This window comes from Cryptotermes secundus, unplaced genomic scaffold, assembly GCF_002891405.2.
Source record: "Cryptotermes secundus unplaced genomic scaffold, Csec_1.0 scaffold131, whole genome shotgun sequence".
Lineage (NCBI taxonomy): Eukaryota > Metazoa > Arthropoda > Insecta > Blattodea > Kalotermitidae > Cryptotermes > Cryptotermes secundus.
In genome coordinates, this window is record NW_019742552.1 from 1,312,714 (window position 1) to 1,337,381 (window position 24,668).

At 38.5% G+C, this 24,668-nt stretch overlaps 1 protein-coding gene across 1 annotated transcript in view; it reads right to left on the reverse strand.

Moving 5' to 3' along the window:
• The window catches only part of LOC111873272 (nuclear protein localization protein 4 homolog), a 64,689-nt gene that overhangs the window by 34,013 nt on the left and 6,008 nt on the right, over positions 1-24,668 (reverse strand). The window contains exons 4-9 of the mRNA XM_023867839.1: positions 23,963-24,100; positions 22,828-22,951; positions 18,521-18,700; positions 12,251-12,388; positions 10,993-11,140; positions 4,814-4,974 (exon numbers count right to left, since the gene is read on the reverse strand). Of these exons, the coding sequence (XP_023723607.1) occupies positions 4,814-4,974; positions 10,993-11,140; positions 12,251-12,388; positions 18,521-18,700; positions 22,828-22,951; positions 23,963-24,100 (889 nt within the window). The remainder of the gene's footprint in view (positions 1-4,813; positions 4,975-10,992; positions 11,141-12,250; positions 12,389-18,520; positions 18,701-22,827; positions 22,952-23,962; positions 24,101-24,668) is intronic.

A 24,668-nucleotide genomic window follows, 5' to 3' on the forward strand; every position in this document is an offset into this window, starting at 1 on the left:
GTAACGTAGACCCGGCGTTACAGGATGAAGAAGGATATTGGAGTATCCACACTAATTTCCTGACTTAACACCTTTACACTTCTACTTGTGAGGTACTCTAGAGCATTGTGTATGCCACAAAACCAAGAACACCGCAGGACCAGAGGCATGACAATAAAGCTGTCTGTGCTACTTTCCCACCAGCAACATTACAAGCATGCTGCTCTCTGTTCAACGCTGTTGTCAGTAGTGTCTTAGTGCCGGTGGTGGTCATTTTGAACATTTATGACTTTAAAGTGACCAACACAACAATGGGTTAACATCTGTCCACTTTAAGTGTTAAATATAAATTAATAAAGTGTGTGCTTTCATGGTGGGGAGGGGGGACATTGTACATATGAGTTATTTATAAGTTACTAAACTCATCTTCTCTCAGCATTCCAAGTACAGTGGCACAAACTGGCTTTGCACTAATGTTTGTGTTGAAACATGATAGAATTCAAAACTGTCCATGGCCCTGGACATCAGTCAGCACTTTTCACTTACTACGCAGCTGTATTCTTTTGCAAATTTTTCACTTTAATGATAACAATCTTAAAGACAGGTTCCATGTCCATGTGAATGTAACATTTGTATTTTGTCCCAAGCATTATAGAACACAAGTTTTTGACTGAAGAAAAGTCTACATTATAAAAGCACTGGGGTGATGACACAAGGCAAGCAAACCTACATAAGTTATGTGCTACTGTCAGTACATGCTTGGACTAGATAATGAAGTCATTCTTATACATATATGGATATATAAAAAAATAAAAAACAAAACAGATGTATAGTAGTCAATTTTCACCTTTCAAGACATTCACAGACTTCCATTAAAGAAAGCAATAACAAGGTGAACCGAAGTAGTATCAGCTGATCAATGTAAACATTCTGACAGCAATATCTAACTAACTTCATGGGGCTGAGCCCTTCTACAGAAGCTGCCAGTTGTGCAAATACTCAAGAACTTCCCAACATTTTATGGAACCCGAAGGTCAATTACTATGTTCACAAGAGCTTTCCACTGGTCCCTATCCTGAGTCAGATCAATCCAGTCAATACCACTCTCTAGGATTTCCCACCGCGGTGGCCCTGGTTCAATCCCGGGTCTGGTCAAGTGGGATTTGTGGTGGACAAAGTGGCGCTGGAGCAGGTTTTCTCCGAGTACTTCGGTTTCCTCTGCCAATCTTCATTCCACCAATTGCTCCACAATCACCCTCACCTATCATCTGGGGCTGGTACAATAGGCCAGAAATGGCCACAGTACAAGGGACTTAGTCCCACCCCCACTAGCAATAACAAAAAAAAAATCTAAAATCCATTTTGATATTATTCTCCAACCTACATCTTGGTCTTGCTATTGGACTCTTTCCTCCTGGCTTTCCCACCAACATCCTACATGCATTCATCTTATCACAATTCGTGCTACATGCCCTGCCCCATCTCATGCTCCTTGGCTTGATCATTGTAATCATACTTGGCAAAGAATACAAGTTATGAAGCTCCTCATTATGCAGTTTTCTTCAATCTGCCATCACTTCATCTCTCTCAATCCAAATATTCTCCTCAGCACCCTGTTTTCAAACACCGTCAGTCTATGTTCCTCCCTTAATGTCAGAGACCAAGTTTCACACCTATACAGAACCTCAGGGAAAACTATAGTTTTGTAAAGTAAGTAAAAAAAGTAAAGCTCTCCCTGTAACAGGCCGTGAAGGCCCATAGGGTTGTGAGACATTAAGGGTCCCACATTATCTTGACAAATGGCTCACAGATGGCGGTAAGGTTGTCAGACTTACGCGCTGGCCGCGCTTTACTCCCCAGGAAAAGTATATATTTAATTCCTGGTACTCATTTCTGTTAGAGGCTGAGTAAACCCCAGGGCCTAGTGTGGCCGGAAGGATTAGGTCAATTGAAAAAATCCAATGACCTCATTGGGACTTGAACCCGCGACCTTCCAGCTTGTAGCATAGTTTTGTATATTCTAATTTTTACGTTTCTAGACAGAAAATGAGAAGATTCTGACAGCAATCTCTAATTATATTGTGAGTAGCTGTTGTTTGCCTGTTTCTTGGACATGCTTCATAACTCTGAAAAGGATCTCTGGCAAGTTCGTATACATGGGGATATATTCTGTCTACCATGTGCACAAACTAATGAAAGAAAATCACTAGTAAACATAATAATATGAAAGGAAGTATCCCTGTTTCAATTCAAATTTAATTTATCCCAATATGTATGAGCATAAGCCAGAAAGTAGTGTGATGTATTTATTAACACAACAACAATATGTAACTCTTTTTCAACATGATGCCCCCTGCTATTCAATACAGTTGGTCCAGCATTGCACATGCTTATAAATCCCACCAGAAAATACGTCTTCAAATGGGCATCAAGCCATGCATACACCACCTGAAACTCATGGTCACTGGCAAAATGATGGCCTCTTAAGTATCTCTTAGGAGTCTATACAGATAAAAATCTGACAAGCAAGGTCTTAGCTGTACGGTAGATATTATGAGATCTCAAAGCATAGCTGCTGGAGAGTTTCAATAGTGTGGGCAGCAGTATGAGAACAGCCACTGCCATGCAACAGCACAACATCTTAATGTTTACTCTGACATGCCAGTTCAACTTGTCATATAGCATCTCACTGTACGAGGGGCGTTCAAGTTCTAAGGCCTCCGATTTTTTTTCTCAGGACTGGGAGCAGATAGACATATGAGGTTTAGTTTAAAATATGTGTGCCCTCTTTGTGAATGCGTGACAGAGATGGCAGCACTGTATGGCACACAGAACTCTAGTGGTGGTGGCAAGAGTGAGGAGTGTTTTTGATACCTAAAATGGCGATGTTTTCGTTATGAGAACAGCAGGTAATCATTCGTTTTCTCCACTTGCATGGTGCGACACCCATTGAAATTCATCACCAGTTGAGTGAGACATGTGGTGATGGTGTCATGAATGTGAAAAATGTGCGTTCGTGGGTGCGGCAGTTCAAAGAAGGCCGAACGTCGTGTGACAATGAACCAAAACAATCTCGGCCTCACACCAGCCGGTCTGATAACATGGTAGAGTGAGTTGAGAAAGTTGTTTTGCAGGATCGCCGATTGAGTGTGGAAAACACTGCCTCCAAAGTTGGCATTTCCATGGGATCTGTGCACACAATCCTGCATGAAGCCCTGCGAAAGCAGAAAGTGTCCTCCAGGTGGGTGCCATGAATGCTGGCGGACAACCACAAGGCTGTGCGCATGGCAATTTGCCAGGTGATGTTGACACGTGATGAAGGCATGAATGGAACTTTCTTTTCATCAATTGTGACAATGGACAAGACATAGATGCTGTTTTTCAATCCTGAAACGAAGCACCAGTTAGCTCAATGGAAGCACACACACTCACTGCCACCAAAAAAAGTTCGGGTAAGCACCAGTGCTGAAAAAATGGTGGTGGCCAAGTTTTGGGACAGCGATGGCATAATCCTTACTCACTGCATTCCAAAGGGCACTATGGTGACAGGCGCATCCTACCAAGATGTTCTGAAGAGCAAGTTCCTTCCAGCACTGCGAGAAAAACGGCCGGAAAAGGCTGCATGTGTGCTCTTTCACCAGGACAATGCACCAGCGCATTGGGCGTATGTGATGCAACAGTTTCTTCATGAAAACAACCTCGAACTGGTTTCTCATGCTCCCTACTCACCTGACCGGTCTCCTAGCGATTTTTGGCTTTTCCCAACGATGAAAAACACTCTCCGTGGTCGCACATTCACTAGTCGTGCCACTATTGCATCAGTGATTTTCTAGTGGTCAAAACAGACTCCTACAGAAGCGTTCACAGCGGCCATGGAATCATGGCGTCGATGTTGTGAAAAATGTGTATGGCTGCAGGGAGATTATGTCAAAAAGTGACAGAAGTTTAAAATTTTTTGTATGATTATTGTGTGAGAAAAAAATCAGAGACCTTAGAACTTGAACGCACCACATAATGTGCACTATTGATTGTCTCACACTCCTTTCCTGATAATGCTCAAGGATTGTTTCCTGCATATCCCTGAACACTGTGAGGATAACTCTTTCCACTGTTGATTGATATCAAAACTTCTTTTTGACTGGGGGCATGAAGTGTTTCCATTCTATACTCTGATGTCTGCTCTCTGACTTGTAGTGGCAGATTCATGTTTTATTATAGTGATAATGTGACTGAATATGTGTCACCATCATGACATTAGTTCAAAGCAGTTACAGAATGTCAAATGGTTAGGCCTACACTATTCCATAAGTTATTCTGGAACCCATTATGCAAAAACTTCACCATGACTTATCAGTGAATGGCTTACCACTTTATTGATAGCCACCCTCCCACTGTCCAGAATTAGTATGCAGACTTGTTTCATGTTCTCTTCAGTAGTCATAAGTAACCTAAACACTCTTTGTCAGTGACACTTTTTTGGCCATTTTTGAACATGTCAATCCATTTGTAGATGCTGTGCTGTACAGCAAAACACTGTCACTGTGCTGTGTTAAAAGTATTCGATGACTTTCCGTGCCTCTTACACCTTCAGTTAACAATGACACAATCACTGTATGCTGTTCTTCTTTGGTGTATATGGTACACAAAGCAGCCAAGAGTAAAGAGGTCTTATGCTTATGGCTGAGTGCCCATTCAACTGTGGGGCCAATCACACAAAAGATATGAACACTTTTCTTATACTTTCTGACTTACCCTCATATTTTCAATAGTAGTATAGTTCCTGAAAATCTTAAATAACATATCATTCAAATAAATAACAATGCCAAGTACTTACCTTGTAGTAGACATCTGGTACAAACTGCTTGTCTGTAGATTCCCTGACATAGCCCAGCTCTGGTGCATCTTTTGTTGGGACAAGACAGTTATCTCGAACAAGGGCCATGCACTGGTTGGACACACCATACCCTTCCATATGAACTTGATTACTGGCATCACCTGCAGAAATAATTAATAATAATGAACAGGAAAAAATTATACATTTTAAACAATTCTGCAAGAAGGGGCTAAATATCTGGAAAAACAGTACCATGGGCAGTAGTACATTACAACAAACTACACAGCATACTTACAAATAATCACAGTACCAACAACTGATTAATACTTCTAGAGTACATTTACAGATAAAAAAAATTTAACTACACTCAAAATTACCATATCATTGTATTAAGTCATTAATTATACATATAAATTATATAAGAAAATACATATTTGGTTATTCTTATTCATATAAAAATATCTACACAAATATTCATAATACAGTACGTGGGGAAATCCAAAAGTTACCGAAATTTGAATTTTGCATGCGAATGGTTATGAGTACATCGAAATACCGCTAGGTGTTTCCTCACACATCCTTCTTGAATCAGTGTGACAAGCAGCGTCGAGTTGAGTGGTTGGGTTTATTGTTGGTGAACGTATTTCCATTGTTGTGTTTCCGTGAGTTTGCAGTTTTGTGATGGCTGACCTGAGAGAGCAGCATGTCTGTATAAAGTTTTGTTTCAAACTTGGGAAAACTGCTGCAGAAACGCACCAAATGTTGAAGCAAGCTCTTGGTGACAAGAGTTTAGGCCAGACACAAACTTACAACTGGCATAAGCGTTTTAAAATGGCCAAACATTGACTGATGATGACGATCGTTCGGGACGGCCGTCAACGGACAAAACACCAGAAAAGTTAGGAATCTGATTCTGCAAGATCGTAGACTGACCATCCAAGACCTCTGTAACACCTTGGGACTTAGTTATGGTACATATCAACGAATTTTGTCAGACGAACTGAACATGAGGAGGATTGTGGCGAAGTTTGTGCCACGACTGCTGCAAAATGAACAGAAGCAGTATCGCTTGGAAGTCTGCAGGGAACTTCAGCAACAGCTTCAGGAAGATCCAAACTTTCTTTCGAAGGTTGTCACTGGTGATGAAATTTGGGTTTTTGGCTACGACGCTGAAATCAAGCAGCAATCGTCGCAATGGAAGAGCCCTTCTTCACCTCAGCCAAAAAAAGCTCGACAAGTCAAGAGCAACATTAAGTCCATGTTGATCTGTTTTTTGATATTGACGGGATTGTTCATAAGGAGTTTGTCCCTCCTGGTCAGACAGTCAATAAAGAGTTCTATCGCGATGTTCTAAGGCGTTTGAGGGAGGACATGAGGAGAAAACGTCCAGAGAAGTGGCGCACGAACGACTGGGTACTCCACCATGACAACGCACGACCGCATACGGCTTACATTGTGCAGGAATTTTTGTCTAAAAACAAGATGACAGTTGTTCCCCACCCATCGTACTCGCCAGACTTAGCTCCATGTGACTTCTTTCTCTTCCCCAAGATGAAAATCAAGTTGAAGGGGCGAAGATTTGATACAGTTGAGGAAATTCAAGCGGAAACGCAGACGGTACTAAAGACCCTAACAAAGAAAGGCTTCCAGGATGCATTTGAAAAGTGGCAGAAACGCTGGGATCGGTGTATGCGCTCCCAAGGGGACTACTTTGAAGGTGATGGTGCAGAATAAGATCTAGGTAAGATGTAATAGTTTTTATTAATATATTTTGGGAACTTTTGGATTGCACCGCGTATTTGCAAACAGACACATGATTACAGTCAGTCAATTAACTCTTTTTCTTGGTTCATTATTACTGCTATCAGATCAAAAGCTTAATACAAACTCTGCATGGCTGCCATAATCATATTTCATATTCTACAAGTAATGACCTCAATAGGTGTATAGTTTTTGAAGATCAATAATACCATGAAATTTTAGAACTCTACATGAAGCATCCCTAGTGTCATTCCTCGCTTTGAAGCTCATGTGGACTTCAGTTAGTACTAGTGATGACAATACATTAAAAAAGTATAAAGATGTGTCTCCAGGCATACATTCTCACCAAGTTTCATGGAAGATCATCAGTTAGTTAATAAACTGTTATTAAGAGGAATGCATGGGAGGATACATGCACATGATGAAATTTTAAATCTGTCTTTCCTTATAAAATAAGAGAAGTGCTCTGAAGACAATAAAAAATATCAGTATAATATAATCTGAAGATAGGTGTAGAGCGAACTCACATAATATGTAACACATTAAGTATACCCAAGAAAACTGACATGTCCAACATAACTGGTAAGTAGCATCACAAACTTCTTAGTCTTTAATGCATTGTTTCTGTTTCCCCCTCAATTTGAATCCATGATTTTCACACACCTGCAGATATTGTACATTGGAGTGTTGTATTTAGAAACCTCATTTTCTTTTTCAGAAGTCAAGGCTTCAACTCTCACATGAGAATGACTATCCTGACTGAGCTACTTCATGTCTTTCAAAGTTCCTTCAAGCAAATAGATGTACAGACCTTATAATAAGCAGTGACCACTTCTTTCAACGATATTCCCTATCCAGTTGAAGTGTCATTAACTAGTTCAAAAGATAGCAATATTATAGTAAGATTCATATTTCTTGATGCCTGAGGCATCACTGATATCACATTAGCCAATAACAAATGTGCTATGCTGCCCAGTCCAAGTCTGCTGCTGTGAGTTGCAAAATCTAATATCATGTGTGCTCACACAAACTTTTCGTGAATGAAATACAGTTACGTGGAGGGCTGTGTTTTTCTGACTGTGTAAGAGCAAACCCCACATATCTACCCCAAGTGGTTAGGAATTTAGGGCTTCTTAATTCTTCTTGCAATCACTGCTTATAGTTATCCAAGACAGTCACAATTTTGATACCACTTCTTGGACATTATATTCAGGATAAGATTAATTTTGTATTTGATAAAGCATAGTTCCTAAAAGCCTCAATCACTTGTTTCTAGCTTTCTAAGCAATCTGTGTCATTTAAAAAGTGCCTGCACTCTACCTTTTTCATATCTGATTATACAGGTACTCAGACTTGAAAGTATTCTGACGATGGTGTATACTGTACTTCTTTTGGCTTATTTTGGACTTCACCCATCGTCTGGTATGTAAAAGACAAAAAGACAAAAAACCACGATGTTTCGGAGACTGGATCTGTCTGTCTTCAGGTGGATAGAGAAGGATAAACCTACTCAGTTGGGCCCCTTAGAAAGAGCTAGTCTCAATCACTGGTCTTCTAGAGAAATCCAGGTTGGCTCAGCATGCATATGAAGAAGGTCACAGGGTAAGCTGGGATGAAGCTAGGATCTTGGAGGTTGAAAGCAACAGCAGATACAGAAAATACAAAGAATCAGCTCATATGGCATGTTCATCCAATCCGATCAGCCAACCCAGTTTGGATATTTCTCCCATATGGATCCCCCTCATCAACGAAGAGGTTAACAAATAAAGAATGTAATTTTATGAATATAAGTGGTTCCACTACTCCTGCAAGTTTTGTTCCTGGGATTAGTCTCATTCCCGGAAGTCGCCATGGTGGCACGATTCTTTATCCACGCAGATTAGGCATGCATCATCCAGTTTTTACTTTCATTTTTAACTGAATTCAAGGAATATAACCCATACTTCTGTTTCTTTACACTGTTGACAAGTGCATGCTTGGCACAAATTTTCCATCCTGTTTTTACTGTGATTTTATTCTTTCCTCCCACTGATGGAACCGACTGTCGGTTGTTCATAGGTTATTTTTCTACAGACCGGGATTTGCCCAGTGATTGAGACTAGCTCTTTCTAAGGGGCCCAACTGAGTAGGTTTATCCTTCCCTATCCACCTGAAGGCGGAGACAGATCCACGTCGTGGTTTTTTGTCTTTTACATACCAGATGATGGGTGAAGTCCAAAATAAGCCAAAAGAAGTACAGTATACAGGTACTGCCTCTGTCATTCTAAACAATTATAAACAATGAGCCCGAGACCAGGAACGGATATAACGTAGTTGACTTTCCCTGTGATATAATTGGCACATTCAAGCTGTCATTTCCTAACTGAGGACAGATATTGCAAGTTTTATTATAATAACTTTTAATGTTTTAGTGAACTTATATGTGTAACAATATATATGTCAATTATTTTGTATACAGTTTCTGAGTCAAACCACCTGAATATAACACACTGTTCAGTAAGCTGAGTATATGGCGTAATAGTTGTTCCGGCAGTCATGGTAGCAACGTCAACAGAATTGATTTTAATCTGTACAATTGCTTTAGTAAATGTGTTTGAAGAGAAATAAAGCAGACTGAATATCCCTAAATGCCAGGACATGACAGCTGAAGCATGTTGTATAAGCAAGTCAAATGTCTCATGCATATGCACGGAGGTAGAAAAGATACAATTCCACAAAAAATGACAAATCTACAAACCTTCCAGAAAGGTGTTTTACACAGAACTGTTTTTAACGTTATGACAAAGGCATACTCTCTATTATAAAAAATGTAACGATTGATCTTATAAAAAATAGCATATAAAGGTTCAGTTCATATTTTAGCCATTTATTCTTACAAAACACTTCAGTTCTATTTATACATGGGCTGTTCCAGTATCAGTTTGGTAACGCTGCTGCTGCTAAACATATGTGTGCACAATGACAAACTGGCAACTCCCCATTCATAATTTTCATTTTATGCAGCCTGTTGTGTTTATATATACACAATTCTTTATTGGAATCTGTCGTAACACAACAACATAACAGTCAACATTATTTTAAATACATGTTTCGGCTTTTAAAGCCATCATCAGGCAAAAGGCATGGTTACCACATTCACACACTATTGAACCGCATTACATTGTGACAGTAGAGTTGGATACTTGATTACTATGTTACAATATAAAATACAAGGTATAAAAATACAATGAATTATGAAATTATTATAAAACGAAAGTTATGTAATAATATGGTTAACAAATGTTCATATGCCATTTCATATTATGAAGTAAGTTGTTGCAATCTTGTTTTACATATCATTTGCAATCTGTATTCACACCAGAACGGACAAAATACATTGCAAAATGAGGCACCGGCAAAACAATTAATATCAAATACACTACACCTATACCAGGGGCCTCCAAGCAGTTTACTATATGTATACAAGTCTTGAATATACAACTATATGTCCACTGGAATGTAACAACAAGATTGTTCATGAAATAGCACACGAAGAGTTTTTAAACATATTTTATTACATAACTTTCGTTTTATAATGATTTCATAATTCATTGTATTTTTATACCTTGTATTTTATGGTTTAACATAGTAGTCAAGCATCCAGTTCTACTGTCACAATGCAATGCAGTTCAATAGTGTGTGAATATGGTAACCATGTATCTTGCCTGATGATGGCTTTAAAAGCCAGAACATGTAGCTAAGATAATGTGGACCGTTATGTTGTTGTGTTATGATGGATTCCGATAAAGAATTGTCCCCATTCATTTTCAGCAACCACCAAGAGATGTGAATCTTACTACAGGAAAAGCGGCCTCCGTAGTCTAGGGGTAACGTTCCCATCTCATGACTCAAGGTACATGGGTTCAAACCCAGCGGAGGTCGTGGAATTTTTAAGGTTGGAAAAATTCAGGGAACAAGTCCTCAGGGAGGGACTCCATGTGTCCCGTGTCGTAGATTTACGACATGTAAAAGATCTTCATGTCTCTAGGAGACCTCTAAGCAAAATTAGGCAAGTTTCCCGCCCAAGTAGTTTCCAATTCCTCCGGTAGATGGGAAAGTATCAGGGACCACTGTCAGAGAGGGCTGACCTCGCTGGCAGAACGGGGCTGATAGCGAGCACCAGTACTGGAAGGGTATGGAGACTAGTTAGAATAATTAAAGGGGGACGCACAATAGATCAACAAATGGTCACAGTGCAAGGGGAAACCGACCCCCTTCAAATAATAATAATAATAATACTATAGGCAACTATTCTATGCCATATTATCATTATCAGAAGCATTGTATTAACCTGTGAAACCTGATGAAACATTTCATAATATCTCCTGTCATTTCATAATTACAGGCATGTGAGGTCATTATATATGTATCAGACATACCTGTTACACAGACAGTAACAAATTTGGAGCCAAAATATCCAACAGGCGAGAAGCGACATGGGTTAGGCTGCTTATTTTGAAAGTAACCTGCCATTATACATTCTTCTGCTGACAAGAAGTGACTCTCAATGTTTCGAACATGCTTCACCTGAAATGAATCATGGTAGAACCACAGTAGAAGCATTTCTACAGACAAGAACAAGTACAACTGCCTTCTTTATACAACAAGAAAATTCATAATTATCATTTATAAATCAATAACTTTTCCACTTGATATATTGATTGAAATGCTACATTTGGAGCATAGCTCTGTATGGGGCTGAAACATGGACACTTAGGGCAGTAGATCAGAAACATCTGGAAAGTTTCGAAATGTGGTGTTGGAGAAGAATGGAGAAGATCAGTTGGACCGATTATGTGAGAAATGAAGAAGTGTTAATTAGAGTCAGTGAGCAGAGGAATATCCTACATGAAATAAGAAAACGGAAGGCTAATTNTACATTACAAGAAACTTTCTGATTCATACCTGTCAGGGACCTATCATGATTATAGAATAATTGTCTGAGACCATCTAGTGTGATTCAATTTGTAGGTGTTTATTGCCTTTACACGTTTCAGTCAGCTGACAATCTTCAGAAGGCCTGTGCTTCAAAACACAGCAAAATGTCACAAGCTAAAATAAGGGGGCAGGACTGCGAGCACCTCTGGGGACTCCATATAATACTCCAACTTTCCGTTTTAGCAGAAGAGGCACAAGGACACAACCATATCAGTTCAAAGGTTTTAAATATTACACACCAACAAGATTTTAATCCAAATAATTGTAAATAACTTATATAAAAACATTTAACTATGTATTACAAACTCTGTAATAGTAGTTCCTGAACATGTTGATCTTACGCCTTCTGAAGATTGTCAGCTGACTGAAACATGTAAGGCAATAGTTTACTAGTGTGATGGACCAGACTGAATAAAGTTAAACCTATGATGAACTGGACATATATACTCATAGATCAAAGACAAGAAGTGCATACAGAATTTTGGTGGTGGATATCTCTTGGAAAGAAACAAATTTAAAGGCTGTGAAGGAGATGGGAGAATAACATTAAGGTGAATCTTGGAGAAATGTGCTGTGAAGATTAAAGATTCAGGGTCACATCTAACGGTGAGCTATGATATTCATGATGTTAAACTTTTCAGTTCTAGTATGAAAGACCTAGTGCAGTTACTTTTTGTATGTATCTAATATTTTACTTACAGTTCCCTTTTTAACATCATCAGCTACCAGATCAGTAAAGATCCAGCCAACACGACACAGACCCAGTTGCTGTGCCAATTCCTGCACCACAGGCTCCTTTTCATCTGGTAAAAGGGTGATGGAATCCCGCGTACTTTCCTGCAAACATTCCACAAGAAGATATCCTCACCATTAGCATTCCTGCATTCATGTAGTGGATTCAGAATCTACCAAACTCAACCAAAATTTCTGTCAGTGACATTTCCTCTATGTGAGATATAACAATTATACTACCATGACTCAGCAGCTAGAGGTCCTACCTGTGATAATGGGGTGCACCACATGAAGTTGAAGTTGGCTGCAGTCCTTAATACATATTCTGAACCACAAACTACAGTACTTCATGTTAGGCACATATGAGTCTACCCACATTGAGAAAAATACTTCAGATTCATATATACATTTTCAGTCTTGAATTCTGAGAATTTTCTAGTAACTGCTTTTGTTTTGTGCATCAGGTCTGATGTCCAAAGGGATTAGCATATCTGCCCAAATGGAAGACAAGTTTCCCCCCATATTCCAAGTGTTACAAAATTACTATCATTAATATGAATATGAATATATATATATAATGTGGCATGCGGCCAGGAAGGCTGGACCGTAGAACGTCCATTGCTGGTCAATGGCTAACAATTGCTTGGCAACGAAACATAAGCAGACCGTTGCCTAGGGAAGTGCTTAGGCGACAGAGACTGAAGTGTTGAGTTCCCAACATACGCGCAACAATAGGGTGTTCACTGCTAGGCAATGCATGGGTACACACACCTGATAATAATACATGACATCCGTTGCCAAGCAGCAATGTGTTTTGTGCGGGTGGTCCGTGCCGAGCCTATACAGGGAGCAGTGAAACCAGAATAGTCAGGATCCAATGAGTGGTAAAGGAAGAACCAAGAACGAAGGCTCCACCAAGAATAGCAGTGCAAGATTATAGCCACTGAAGAGGAAACTTCTGAAGGTGTTACTGAGAGTGATTATAATTGTGTGTGTAAACAAATAATTATTTGTTTACACTCACAATTGGATGATTATAATCATCCAATAAACATTCGTCTTATCCAGAACCCATCATTTCTTGTCGTGTTAACTAGGAAACACACAGCAATATATTTACACATACTGTGACATGTTTAACCACTGTGGGGCAATGGGAGGTGGAACAGTTACCACGAAGACAGACCCTTGATAAACGATCGGTTGCCAGGTTAAGCAACAGTAAGGAAAGCGGTGTTTCTCCATGCCGTGTTGAGCCGAAGCTCGCTGGTTGCTAAGCAGCAATAAACAACTCTTGGCAGCGTTACCCAGCAACACCTGTAAACACAGTGATTAAGCAACAGGGGAGCGAGGCGCACTTTCCCTTGCCTGGCGGAGGGTTTATAAGAGAACTGCAAGTCAGTTAAAATGTAGCAGCCACCGAAGTCAGTTGAACTGTAGCAGTCACCGAGTTCAGTTGTAGCGAGTGAATCGTGAACATGAAGAATACCAGAACGTGTGTTTAGAGGTGATAGTTTGAGAAGTTATTTGGAGTGTGTAATACAGTGACAGTGGTATAGCTCCCGTATTGCACTGTGAATAATTGAAGACTACTGAAAATAGAATGAACAGCTTATTGTGTAGGGTTTATAAATTGTGTAAACCTGCAATTGTGTTATAATTATTTGTAGCTACGACTTGTAGGTTGTTAAATAAACCAATTAACAATCCGAAAGGCATCTTCAGAGACAAAACACGTTACAATATATATAATTATTATTATTATTATTATTATTATTATATATATGATTATTGAAATCCATTGTAAGCTTTGGTTATGTCCATACCAAAGTTCAAGGTGGAATGATATAATAGTAGCAAGCAAGGTAGTGAAAGAGGCAGAAGTATGTTCCACAGTCAGAAATCCCAGACACTATGAGAGTGTCCAAAGTACCACTGAAGTTAGGTAACAAACCACTTTATACCCTAAGATTCTGCACAAACACAAGAGTCTGTCATCCTAAAATGGCAGTTCATGACAAGAAGACATACTAGTGAAAGGGAATATGTGTCAAAATGCATTGGCTACAATTCATAATTTAAAATTATGGTGAGTGAATAAGAACAAACATACAATTGTGAAATAGCACAAAAATACATCTCCTGAGGAAAATACAGGGTGTTTCACGACTTTAGGGCATAATTGCAGGAGGTGATTTCCTAGGTCTTTGTGATCAAAAAAGTTCATATAAACATGTGTCCGATTTTGGACGGTTACGGAGTTATGACGTTTTAAACTCAGAATAGAAGGTAACGATTACTGACAATAAACGGAACAAAATAATAAACCAGCATAATACATGATACATTTAAAGTATGAATGTAAAGTTAACTTCGTGAAATTACCTTTAATTTGAATTTATTGGTGCTTAAAGCTGATTTAAGAAAATGCCCCCGCCGGCCGCAACACAGGCTGCCGCTAGGTTGTGAACCATGCGGGTAGCATGTAGCAGCTTCAGCTGGCTGTTTCTTATATGGTCAGCGGTGCCCAGAATGCGACTGAGCAAAGCATCTTGCGTTGCCACCTTCACATTGTAAACCAGTTCTTTCATCCATCCCCACACACAATAATCCAGTGGGCTTAAGTCTGGAGACCTGGCTGGCAATTCATTGCGTACTCATACGTGACTGCAGTGTACCATACGAACAATGCCTTCTTCATTGATGCCTTCATTAACACCATGCTCAGCTGCAATACGAACGCGGGGAAATCTACCGGTATCTCGCAATGCCTGGTAAACTCCAGTAAACACTCACCGGTTCGGAAACCATTACTGATATTCAGCTACGGCAAGAGCTGAGTTACCATCACAAAACCCGCAGACATAAATCATATCTGCATACTCCTCAAATGAAAATGTAAATGGCATTGTGAACGTAACAGATGCACCAAGATGAGAACTGTTCTGAACACCAGTAGCCGCCACACTAGCTGTGACCACACATATCAACCCACCAAGCCTTAGGTACCTCTCAAGTGTCGAGATAACGAGAACACTATGTCTGTAGCTGGCTAAAAATAGCAACCTGCCAGATGATAGACGTGGTTCACACAAGGGCGTGTACGGGAATGAAAAAACGGTCATAACTCCGTAACCATCCAAAATCGGGCACATGTTTATATGAACTTTTTCGATCACAAAGACGTAGGAAATCACGTCCTGCAGTTATGCCCTAAAGTCGTGAAACACCCTGTATATGAAGACAGAAACAGGAAATTATGGCAATTCTACATAAATGCTACTATTTACTATTTGCAAATATTATGAATATTTGTGCATATATTTTTATATGAATGAGAATAACCAAATATGTATTTTCTTATATACGAATGATGCCTGGAATTTATATGTATAGTTAACGACTTAATACAATGATATGGTAATTTTGAGTGTAGTTAAATAGTTTCCCGCCCAAGTAGTTTCCAATGCCTCTGGTAGATGGGGGAATTATCAGGTGCCGAGGGCTGACCTCGTTGGCTGAACGGGGCTGATAGCACACACCAGTATCGGTAGGGTATGGCGACTGGTAGAATATCAAAGTGGGATGTACAGTAGACAATTAGTCGCGGTGCATGGGGAAACCCACCCCCTCCAATAATAATAATGATAATAATAATAATAACAACAATAATAATGTTGTAATAAATTAGCCTTTAATGATAATTTGGAACAGTTGTTACTCTGAATGGTTCTTGGTACAGGACCATGGGAATGAATCTCTCAGAAGTGATAAAAGGATTTAGAAAGTGCTGTATATCTAATGAAATGGATGGAAGGAGGGATGAAGACAAAGTTGAAAATGTTGGTAGAGAATATGAGTGTGAATAGTGAATGTGAGAAAGAAGATGCGAATAGGAAGGCACTGAAGCTGAGGAAGACGATAGGGATGGTAAACAGTATTAGACTACTGAAGCCGAATAAAGGCCAGTGACCCAAAAGGGGAAAATAACTCAATAAATATCTTGTTCAATGTCTTTAATAATATTCATTTTATTTCGCATGTTTTTAGTTAAGTGTATGAAATAGGTTCAAAAAATTACTTCTTCTGTGCAAACATGTTGCCTACTGTTGGGACACCTTACATTCAGAATCCTCTTCCAGCCAGGTATACGCAGCAATACACTTAAAAAGTGGCCAGGCTTATAAATTATTACAGTTAAATATAGAGGGACCCAAAAATGTATGCACACCGTTCTGTTGCCACTTTGTTTGACTGTCCTGTCATTCATTAAGGTGACTCTTCCATTAATGTGACCAGAACCATCTTTTGAGAGAATATCACACTATATTACACCTTACACTATACTGTGTACATTACATTTCTGTTCAGCTCTGAAAATATCTGTAAATAATGTCTATTTATGCATGTATACACTTTTTTGTCCTCTCTGTATTGTTTATTATAGAGAATTCTCATTCTCAACATGTTTGAAAATTCTCATCTTGAACTGCAAGTCATTTCTGCATATGCCTACTTCATGTTAGTAAGCATAGGTACCATAAACGGGACATACCAATGTATGGGGACCATAGTTGTACAAAGATGATGATGGTAAAGCTATCTGTGATTCAATGCCTAAAGAACTCGTATTTGCTGCTGTACATTTCATTTATGTATGCTAGGCATTTCAGAAATATCCTAAATGTCAGCAGAAGTGTGTAATAGTTTGCATGACATGTGGTGCTGAGGTATCTACTGTGTATGAAGTAGGAGGTGGCAGTGTGGTGGTTATGTGTCGTCTCAACGCTGAGCTATAAATCAAGATAAAAGTGCAAGAATATACATTTCAGAACAGTTATCATGCTTCATGGCAGAAACTTAGGAGCCCATGCTTTGTCATATGAAACTGTATGTTGGTAGGTGATGCCACACAGTAATGTGCCAACAGCTGCCAATGACATTACAGAAGAAGTGGGAATTTTACTAGTAGGTAGTACACAAGAGATATAAAAGATAGTTATTTGTAACATCTGTAATGTATGCATCAGCAGAGGACTCTCAGTGCCTGAAAATGGTACTGACATAGTTCACTGTTGTCATTCTTTAATGGCATATTTTAAGTGATATTTACTGAAACAGTTTTAATGTAACACATGTTATGTAATGCTTGGAATCTCTATCATGACCTTTGTCCAGAGTGTAAAAACTATATTAATTCTGAATTTCTGTGTTTTTGTCCAGTCTTTAAAGAAAATTCACACTGTGGTTTATAAATTGTGGTTAAGGTTTGTTACTGTGCAATATTTAGGAAGGGGTGAGAAATAATAGTAAGGCATACAAATAAGAGAAACAGAAAAATAACATGAGAGTAGCAAGGGAAAGATATAAATATATAAAAGTGATAAAAGAAAGGAAGAAAGGATCTGGGGTATGAAGATGTGAAATAAATCATTTTCCCTGAGAGACTAAACTTGTGCATCCACTAAAACATTAGACCAGCTGATGGAATACAGCTTATGTAAAAAATGTAGACTTTCTGTTGAATTTTTCAATGGGCATTATGCCAGTATATTGCTGCATGAAGTGAGTATGAGGGAGAATTACATGCCAGCCTGAGCACACCTTCCATTCACTGAAGGATCAAAACCTTCCCCTTCTTGGTTTTTCAGAAAATGCGAAGGGCCTGATTCACTCATAAAGGTAAGGAACCACAGCAGAAATATTACTTGCATAAAACAGTAGCTGCAGGCCTGAGTCAAGCTGCCAGGTAAACCAGAGGTGTGCAACCGGTGTAGAGAAAAAGAGATGTGAAACAATGTGAGCTGTGGGTCAAGAAGTGAGTTCACTCCTGGCTGAGAAACGATGCATGACGAGGACTGCGCAGTGACATTACAGTGGACACCAAAGATGTGACATCAAGTTCATAAGTACCTACTGATGATGAGACAGTAAGTGTTCAAAATTATGATAAATGTTACAACTGTGTTTATACTAACAACAGACTGTCTTTAAAATTGCATATTCTCTTAAAAAATACTATAAATTTATTATTCATCCATCCATTTGAAACAATTATAATTATTTTCATTATAAGAAGCAGAATAAACTCATCACAGAAGGGAAATATAATAATTCAAAGCGTACATCATGAATGTGAGTTGAGACTTTACAGAAAGTGGAATCATAATTTTGAAATTATTAAACATTAGTGCAATTCTTGTCCAACAAAGACTGTGATGGGTTACGATTACTTACCTGAGGCGGTTCATAGATGGCAGCCACTGTGGCTCTGATACCAAGAGGCACATCTGCGTGAATCTCGTACCTTCCATATAGAAACCCTATGCGCTGGTGCCCAGTACTGCGCCAGTAGTTCAAAAACCGTTCCACTAGATATGCATTCTCAAACATCACATTGTCAACATGGCGATACACCTGCAATAAGAAACACAAACTCAACAAAGAACCATTTATAATAATTATTAGGATGACACTGAAAAATATTTACTATAACAATATATGAAACACATTCGCCAAATGCATTACTACTGTTATGAAGCAACAGTAACAGTATGCAGTAATCAAATTTCACATAAATAAATAAGTATATAAACTAATTTTCATTTCATGGATCCTGTTGTATTATTATATACAATTCTTTATTGGAGTCCGTCATAACACAACAATGTAACGGTCAAGGTTAATATTACCTTAACTACATGTTTCGGCTTTTAAAGCCATCATCAGGCAAAACACATGATTACTATATTCACACACTATTGAACTGCAATTTAATTGTGATAGTAAAGCTGGATACTTGATAAATGTTATGTTATAAAATAAAAGGTATAGAAACACAATGAATTATAAACTTATTATAAAACTAAAGTTATGGAGTAAAATATGGCTAAGAACTCTTCATGTGATGTTGCATATCATGAAGTCAGCTGTTGCAATCCTGTTATATTCCCACAGACATAATGTTATATTCAAGACTTGTATACATATAGTGAACAGGTTGGACGCCTGTGGTATACATGTATTATTTGATATTAACTGTTTGCCCGGTGCTTCATTTTACAATGTATTCCCAAAAGAGTGGACAAAATATATTGTAAAATGAGGCACCGGCCAAACAATTAATGTCAAATGATACATCTATACCACAGGCATCCAAGCAGTTCACTATATGTATATAAGTTTTGAATATACCATTATGCCCATGGGAATATGACAAGATTGCAACAACTGACTTCATGATATGCAATTTCACATGAAGAGTTTTTAACCATATTTTACTCCATAACTTTCATTTTATAATAAGTTTAGAATTCATTGCATTTTTATACCTTGTATTTTATAATGTAACAGTTATCAAGTATCCAGCTTTACTATCACAATGAAATTGCAGTTCAATAGTGTGTGAATATAGTAATCATGTGTTTTGCCTGATGATGGCTTTAAAAGCTTGACCGTTATGTTGTTGTGTTACCATGACTCCAATAAACAATTGTACATACACTAATTATAGTGCTACTGAAAAATTCCCAGACTGTTATTGCTGTAACTGCCTTGGTGAGAGAATATGAGAGGGGAGGCCAAGGTCACACTTCCCCAAGCCTACTGCATCAGTCTGCCACGTGACACCGCACTGTGAACATGCATTGCTTTTAGATGAATTCTTTTTCAGCTTCGTGTTTCATTTTGTCTGCAATGGATGGCAAATCCAAGCAATGCGTCTGCATCAAGTTTTGCATGAAGCTTGGTAAATCCACTATCGAAACCCTTGAAATGCTTCATGAGGCTTTTGCAGAACCCTCTTTAAGCCAGATAGTTTTTTGAATGGCATTAACGTTTCAAGGCCAGTTCAGCATCAGTTGCAGATAACAAATGTTCAGGGCAACCAAACACCTATAAAATGACAGAAAATGTTGAAAAAATTCAAGAACTCATCCATGAAGACCATCGCCAAATAATCCATGAGCTTGCAGACACTGCTGGGATCAGTGATGGAGTTTGACAGGAGACCTTAACAGAAAATCTGAACATGTGCTGTATTGCCGCAAAGTTCCTTCCCCGAGTTGTGACAAATGACCAAAAGCAGCAGTGCGTAAACATGTCTTGAGCTATGAGAGAAGGCTAACGAGGACCCAACTTTTATCTCTAGGATCATAATAGGTGACAAAAGTTGGAATTACAGTTATGATCCAGAAACAAAGCAACAATCATTGCAGAGGAAGAGCCCACAATCACCAAGAGCAAAAAAAAGGTGTAGCAGGTCTGAAGTTCAATAAAGAGCATTCTTATTGCTTTTTTCTATGTGAAGGAGATTGTTCACCATGAATTTGTTCCTCCTAATACTACAGTCAACTCTGACTATTACCATGACATTTTGAGACGCTTGAGAGAAAATGTGCAATAAAAAGACTGAAACTTTGGCACAATTAGAACTGGCTCCATTATGACAATGTGCCCACCCATACATCCCTGAAAACCACTTCCACAGTGCTTTTGGAGCGTGGAAAAAATGATGGGATAGCTATATACATTCCCAAGGCGACTATTTTGATGGAGATGGTAGGCAAAATTGAGTAAGTTAAGCCATCATTTCTTTTCTGACCTAGTCCGGCAACTTTCTGATAGAACCTTATAAATGGAAACATCACTGGCATCTTTTTCATAAAACAAAGAAATAAAAATATGTTAATAAACATAAGGAAATAATGAACACTGAAAAATCCTGTTTTTTAAAATTACTGTCTTCTGGGTTGTGATGCCATGTAGTCCAATGGAATGTTACCAATGCTGCTGAAGAATCAGCTGCTGTTGTCAGAGAAAGAGAAACCAAGTGTGGGACATGTAGGACTTGGACCAGGATGCTGAGAAAATGAAGAAAAGGATGGAGAACAGTTAAAAAAAACGTGGTCAATAACCTTTAAGTGCTGAAGTGCCCCGTTTGTGCCTGTCATGAGTAAGGTCGTCATGGCCAAAGTGCCCCGTTTGTGCCAGTCAGGCATTTAAACTCTGCTAGTGGAAGCACGCGCACACACCACTAGTGGAAGCACATGCACAGTCCTAACTCTTTATTTTTAAATGTAGTAATTACCAGACAGACTTGAGTAAAACCCTAATAGCTGAATTAAATTGATACCTAAATGAACAACAGCCAATAAAAATATACGTATGAGTTATGCCAAAACTTATCCACGATCCAGTAATTTTATTGCAGATTCTGCAGATAGGTATGTTAAAAAATATTGTAAAATTCGATGTACATACCTTTTTTGTTGTTACCTGCTTGATGTATATATAGGCTGAAATTATACTACAGTATTCGATTTCACTACGAACGCACAGAAAACAGACCGCACTCTGTATCTTAGCCACGATGCAGCTGTCTGCTCATTCAAATAGAAGGGGCAATAAACTTTTGCAGCTCTAACGGAAGGTCTTAGCACTGAAGAAGGGACCCCTCTAGCTTTCTCTTGAATAGCCATGCTTTCATTCTTCTGTCCTTCAGTCAAAAGATTCGAAAATCCGAAGAGTGTAAGCAGGACTAGCAGAAGACCAAATGATTTTATTGCTTCCATCTGTTTTATGACACCAGGGACTGCTAAAATTCGTCAAGTGTTACAAACAGAAATGAATTTATAATGCAGAACAACTCTGTGAAGAACTGGAAAACCATTTTTGCAGTACGCATCAAAATTAAAACAAAAAAATTGAAAATAGAGTATAACACTTTGTATTAAAAATTTCAAATCTTCCGTTATAATATGCGACACTATGTTCTTTGCTGATATAAACAAAGTAAATACCATCCATTTATCATAAAAATTGAGCAAGATAGAGCATTTTTAAACACAACACTTAAAAGTGATTAAGCACCTAATAGGAACGGACATTTAAACGCAGAGTAGCAACGGGCATTTAAACGCACACCAGCAGCGGGCATTTAAATAAACTCCGGCCTGCTCAAGCTTACCACTATTTCGAACTCCGGCGTTTAAAGGTTAAAAGGGCATCCTTACATGACAAAAGTAACTGGGAGAAATAATCACTGAATGAACTGAGAGGAAGTCAAAGGAAGTCAGAAGAAACAGAGTCAGCTGATTCATAGGGCACAGCAGGGAGGATAAAATAAAAATGTACAGAAAACAGAGAGATTCAGGATGCCAGGATGAACTACATAAATGGAACACAGGAAGGAGGCCATAAACACTGACTGGGGTTGATGCACAGAGCTATGTAGAGGTGGAGAAAATTAAGGAGAAAAATAAAGAAGCTAAGAAATGGGGCTTGAGGATAAGGACTGGATTCATCTGGTTCAGGGTAGGGTCCAGTGTGTGCTCTGACTGACTATCAGCTTCTCCTGAAAGGTCTATATTCCATGGAGTCAGTTAAATAGATAAATAAGAAATATTTGTAATGTTATGGGTCATGCCTTTATGATTACTCCACATTTAACCTTGATTTAAATTCAGAACATAATTACTGTCAGAGAAGTTAATTTTATGCTCAGGAGCACTATTTGGTCTTAGGTTGAATATGAGTGTTCTCACCTGACGATTAAGTGTAATGGCATTTGGCTGACATTTTGAACAAATTCCTTTCGGCCATGGTGGGTGGTCCTTACAACCAGTCTTGATATGACAACTGATGTCTTCTAATGACACAAACTTGCCCCTGCAAATCAACAATAAGAAATGTTCAGAAAGCTGTAATTAGAAAAGAAGAACTAAAAACAAGAAGGACCATTTGAAAAACTAGAAACATGTGGGAAAACATAAATATAATGGACCTTAAAGAAATAGGATGTGAGTGTACAGACTGAATTCAATTTGCTCACACTAAAACCCAATGGCAACCTCTTGTAGCCCTGGTAATGATCTCCAGGATCCATAAAAGGTAGGTAATTTCTTGACTATGTTAGCAACTATAAACATCTCAAGAGGAAAATTATCCATGGACTGAGTGAAGTAATTACCAAAAGTGTGTTTGGTGAAGGAAATATAGCTTTTTAATATTTCTCTTACTACATTTTGTTGTAAGAATATGCCTGAAAAACCAAAGAAACTGAAATATATGGCTGTGAAATACAAGAAATATTGTCATGTGTCCAGGGATCAGTGACTAATAATAAAGGATTCTCAATTGGATAATCAGATTTATTGATGCCTTCTTCAGAGTCACTCTTAATTACAATCAATTACAACAGCTCACAATCAATGACTGCCTAAGACCCACTCCATTCCTTACTGGACTATGACTGTCTTCTCTTCTACCACGACTAACTTGGTGCTGATATATGAATCACTCACTTCTGATTTACAAATGACTTTCAAATCATGAAGGACAAATGATGAACGGAGAATGAATCTATTATCATTTGCATGGCCACTTTTATAGTCTAGCAGTAACCATGGAAAATGTTTGTTGCTTGTCTGCTGACACAGAAACACATTCCATACCATGTTGGTCTTGAGGAATACACATCTTAATAGCAATGTGTGTTAATTTCGCAGCAACGCTCTGGTTGTCAAGAATTTACAACTTCCAGTTTTTGCATCCATGGAAACCTCTGTCCAGTACCCAGCAATGATTTGTCCAAGAATCGTATCTCTGCGGCAACATATTTGTCAATGTGTTTCCTAGAAATGCCTACATGTCACAATACTTTATACCAGTTATATTTACCTGTCAACTCCTGCAGTGAGCTTCCTGAGAAAAGAGTGGAAAGACAGATGCTTGATATTTTGTTCCTTCAAGTAAGTTTCATCAAATGGCTCCAGTGGTGAGCAATGGACACAACAGCCATTTGCTCCATGTCGACACCTGTAACAGAAACAAGTAATGAATGCTCTCCTCTCTGCAGTAAACGCTTGTATGTAGTTCACTTCACATACAGATACTGCAAAGTTATTTCTATAGTAATATTCTCAGCCCTTTAGTCATTAAATTAGACAGTGACTGATGTTACATGTGAAAAGGAAGAGGTTCCAATTAGAACAACCCCATTGCTTGAGATAAATTTCCACATCATCTGACAAAGTATATGGTGTGAAAAAGTTAGCATGTTTTCTGACCTGAATGCATAAAATGAATGCATTTCCTAAGGTCATGTTTGTCTGCATATTCAATCCCTGAATTTTCTACATGGATTATGACTGAATTTGGTATGGCTGCATCTACACTAAAAGTTGTGAGATGATACTGACTGTGGTTCATACTGGTCCCTTCCTATATTTGAAGCTCAAATAAAACTTTACCAGTTTTCTCAAAAACAACTATCATACAAATAAATTGGTTCATTAATAGTTTTATTAAGATCTACAACTTTACTATCAACAGTGTATAATATGGTGGACAATGAAATACAGAGTAACCTAACATGTGTAGCTTT